The sequence below is a fragment of the Lipotes vexillifer genome, unplaced genomic scaffold, assembly GCF_000442215.2.
Source record: "Lipotes vexillifer unplaced genomic scaffold, Lipotes_vexillifer_v1.1 scaffold560, whole genome shotgun sequence".
In the NCBI taxonomy this organism is placed as follows: Eukaryota; Metazoa; Chordata; class Mammalia; order Artiodactyla; family Lipotidae; genus Lipotes; species Lipotes vexillifer.
The window spans coordinates 416,415-420,814 of record NW_006792210.1 but is presented as its reverse complement, the minus strand read 5'-3'; the positions used below and the strand labels follow the sequence as shown (position 1 = coordinate 420,814).

At 44.6% G+C, this 4,400-nt stretch overlaps 1 protein-coding gene across 1 annotated transcript in view; it reads right to left on the bottom strand.

Moving 5' to 3' along the window:
- The window catches only part of LOC103071973 (putative splicing factor, arginine/serine-rich 17B), an 8,929-nt gene extending 5,038 nt beyond the window's left edge, over positions 1-3,891 (bottom strand). The window contains 3 exon segments of the mRNA XM_007465466.1: positions 4-137; positions 1,526-1,656; positions 3,139-3,891. Coding sequence (XP_007465528.1) covers positions 4-137; positions 1,526-1,656; positions 3,139-3,891 — 1,018 coding nt within the window.
- Positions 3,892-4,400: the final 509 nt, after the last annotated feature.

Below are 4,400 nucleotides of genomic sequence, written 5' to 3'. Positions count from 1 at the left end.
GACCCTGACGGGCCTCCGCTTTGGCACTGCCCTTCCGTCTCCTTTGCCGGTGTCTGTCCCTTTCCTTCGGGGCGCGCCTCCTGACTCTGGCTTTTCTCCTCTTTTCCTGGGCTTTCCTCTCCTCCTCTTTTCTCTTTCTGGATAATGATCAACAGAGTCAACGCTTCAGAAGGTATTTATCAGTCATTTGCTGCCCTTCCCACTCCAGTCCCCCTGCCGGGCCCAACAACGCATAACTAAGTTGATGAGTTAGAAACATGTACAGGAGACCTCACGCAGAGAGTATTAAAAAAAAAAAAAAAAAAAAAAAAAGAAGGCAACTGAATTCAAAGGAGGGGCCTCTAGCCTCCACCTTCTCAAACCATCAGCAGGGGCTACTGGATCCAGCTTTCACAGCGAAGATTCCTTTTCTCTTGAGATCAAAACCTTCCATGAGTTGGTGGCAAAGGGGCAAATGACAGTAAGTCAAAGCACTCAGAAAATAAAGGTGAGAACTGGTCTTTGGTGCATACTACTTAACAGAGTACACCACCATAAGAACAGACTGGCTTAGAAGAATACGGCCTTATTGTTCTGCCATCTTCTGAAAATTTCAGCTGTTTTGGGTAGGCCCTCAAGGAAACATGGAAAAGCGGGGAAAAAAAGGACAGTGGCCTGAGGGAGGGCTTAGCCAAAAACTGGAGGATTAGCTAAACTGCATGGTCAATCTGGAAATTTGGGGGGAATCGTTACCTTGACTGGGCTCAGCTTCTGGCCAGGTTTCACAGACGTGACCTCAAGTAACTCCTGGCACTCCGCCAGCCAAAAAAAGTGAGAGGAAGATGGAAGGGTACTCTTAAACTCCTCTTTTGAATGGCTATAATTTGCATAAAAGACTGGAAGAATAAACATGCAAGGGGAGGAGCTGGGAGGTAAAACTGGTTTCGGGAGCCCTGTGGTTCTGGACCATTTGTCCCTTCTTAGCAAACCTTTGGCGATCCAATAGCCCTTTCTAGTCTCAAGCTCCTAAACTGGGAGACAATGAGAAACTCAAAGAAGTAAATACAGAGGCTCCTCAAATTCACAGAAAGAACTTAGGCCAACGAGAAAAATAGTCTCAACAAATCCATGCCTTCTGGCCTATGGGTTAGACTGATTATTGATCATTTTATGGGAGAAAATCTTTTCCAGACCTAAAAAGAATTTTCCCCCCAAATTTCAACTGATAGGCAAGGTAAATTTTGGTAAATTTAGGTAAACTGCTAGAATTTTCACTCTAAAAGTTCCTGGTCTTTTTTTTTTTTTTTAATGACCATTTCCTCCCAGACATCTTAATCTGGCTGGTCCCACAATTCTTCATTACTTGTTCTTCCTGACAAGCATACTTTTTAAGTCTCTTGCTTTCAACTGCTTTCTCTTTTGGTTTTGTGACACCACAGTGGAAAGACTGTACCAATTTCTCCTCCCCGCAGCCATTCACCTGAAGGGATTAATCCATAAATCAAAAGTTTAAAAAAACCCTCTTCGTTGAAGTTGGTCTCCTCACCTTTCAGCCTCTTCCTCTTCTCTCTTCTTTTCTTTTTTCCTTTCTTCCTCCAGCTCTTGTAATTTCAGCCTTTCTTGATTTCTCCTCCTTATAGCTCCTTCACTGAAGTGTTTGGTTGTATCAAACATAACCTGCCCCCAAACAATTCAAAGTTTCATTAGAAAAAAAAAAAAAGTTTCATTAGAAAAGTTTGCCCGCTGGCTGGGTGTGTCTGGGTGTGTCGAAGGCCAGAGAGATAAAACTAATTTGTACGTGGCAGTGCCAAACCAAATGAATTAAAAATGCCTTCTCTGCATCCCAGCACCCAGACTGTTCCACTGCTTCTGTTACCTGCCAAACAGTCCTTGTGGGGCTCTAGAATTTTCTTTGGCAGAACCCTTGAGGAGCTCACTTGACAGCCATAGGCGGCATCACGGTGCCACGATGGATGCAAGTTCTAAGGGATGTGAGTATATTGCCTCTGGTTTGTTATAGTGATTAACTGAGTTAACGTATTTTTTTAATCACCAGAGACTAAGAGAGTCCAAAAATGGGTGAGAGGAGGGGGGAGAGCAAAGATGTAAGAAAACTGACCAAATGACATACAAGATCTGACTACAGTGATTATTAAACAACTTTGCAAATCTCTAAATAAAGCGGAAGTCAGATTGAGGTGCTACAAATAAACTTGCCTAAAAAATAAATGGAGAGAGAAGTAGCTATTTAAATATGCATGAGTGATAAACACCAAATTCACCGTCATGGTTACCTTTGAGGGCAGGGAGGGGCCTGCGACTGAGGATGGTACACAGAGGGGAGCATGTTCTCATATCACTGGTAATGCTTTATTTTTTAAGCTGGGCAGTGGTACATGGGCGGTCATTATAGTATTTGCTATATCTTTTGTCGGAATGAATAGCTCATAATTTTCAAATATATATTTTAACACACACACACACACACACACACACACACACACGAAGCTACCGAAGCTGGAAGTCCAAATTCACACTAAAGACTGATTTAGAGAAAAAGGAGGGTTTAGCTGCATCTTTTCTTCTGCTGGATTAAGGCTTCAAGAAGGAGGTGGTGACCAGGCATTCAGACAGTGATGAAGTGACATGCCTGGATAGACAGGCTGACTTTGAAAGGAAAGGATCCAGGTTTGTTGGGATTCTGTTTTAGCAATTTACCTGACAGACAACAGGAACATATAATAAATTGTGACCCCAGTAGCAAAGAGGGAGTAAACTGCTCTCCTCGTGGTTTCAAGCTGCATGTTGCCCTCTATCCCAGCAACTTGTCAAATGGAATAAGTATATGAGATACTTCCATAAGGACCATGAAGAATCCTTTGATGCCCCCAAAAAGCTGGGGCAGAGCCCCAGACTATAACAACCATCGCCTTCAAACCACAGCTGGCAGCATGGCTGATAGCAGAAGAATGTTCAAATCAGGATGATATTTTTTCCCCTAATCATCCATTGATTAACGATAACACATCTTTACATTAGCTACTGATCAGAGCCTACTGGGGTCTAAGGAAATTTGTTGCAGATGCTTCCTCCTAGCTTTTACTCAGGACCACCTGAACAGTGGGAAATTTTGTTTAAAAGCCCCTGGCTGCTCCTTACCTTAATGTTACATGCCAGAGCTTTCCCATCATCTCCTTTAAGCATCAGCTTCATCCCGCGGAGGGACTCCATGGCCTTTACAAAGTCAGTTGACTCCTGGTACTGTATAAAGGCCTCAAACGTCTGCAAGCCAAAGCTGAACCCCCCAAAGCTCCCACCAGTCATGACTTCTTGGTAGGGGTCGAGCATCGGAATATCCACATTCTTGATCTTCCCAAAACTTTCAAAGACCACCCGAAGGATCTCTTCACACGGCTTCTCCCCACTGGAACCTTTAGGTGCAAACCACTTGCAGGGCAGGCCTTCGAAGTATATGGAATCTGGGCTCTTATCGTGGTCCTGCTCTTCAGACCCATCAGCCAACGGAGCCCCCTTTTCTTTGGGGAAGTGTTCCCACTCCCCCTGGGCATCTGTGGCCACTACTCTTAAGTCTGTTTTCAAACCGCTTAGCTTGATGATCTTCCCGTGTAACTTGGCCTTCAGGATCTGAACCAAACTTCGAGTTTCAGCCTCCCCCTCAAATCGGATGAAGTCCTTAGTGCTCTTGGAGAGCCGCACTGTGGTGAACTGGTCAGGACAAATCAGGCTCTTCAGCTGGTCAAGAACTTCCCAGTTAGAGAAGGGCCTCATGGGTTCCGTGCTCTCAGGGAGCAATACATTGATCATCAACTTTGCTATGGGCTTGAGGTAGAGGTGCTGAGCCGCACAGAGCTCTGTTGCCTCTGAATTATCATACACCACTGTGACCGTCATGGTATCCACGGGAAACCTTAGAGGGCGAAAGGGAACATTTTGATACAAATGGAGCAAAACGCAGATTTAGATTTTGAATGCTGCCATTTGCTGGACTTAGGTCAAATTGATAGGGGAACGTATACTATTGGGAGAATTAAGACAATAGCTTACATTTGTTTAATGTGTTTTAGAGGTTTCAAAGAGTTTCCAAAGACTGTGTCTCAGTTCCCCTAACTGTAAAACAGAAATAATAGGATTTCAGGAAGGAGTAAATGAGTGAGTACAGGTGAAATCCTTAGAATAGTGCCCAGCACACAGGAAGTTCTCAATCAACATAAGCTATGGCTATTATATTTTTATTTTTATTTTTATTTTTTTGCGGTACGTGGGCCTCTCACTGCTGTGGCCTCTCCCGTCGTGGAGCACAGGCTCCGGACGCGCAGGCTCAGCAGCCATGGCTCAAGGGCCCAGCCGCTCCGCGGCATGTGGGATCTTCCTGGACCGGGGCACGAATCCGTGTCCCCTGC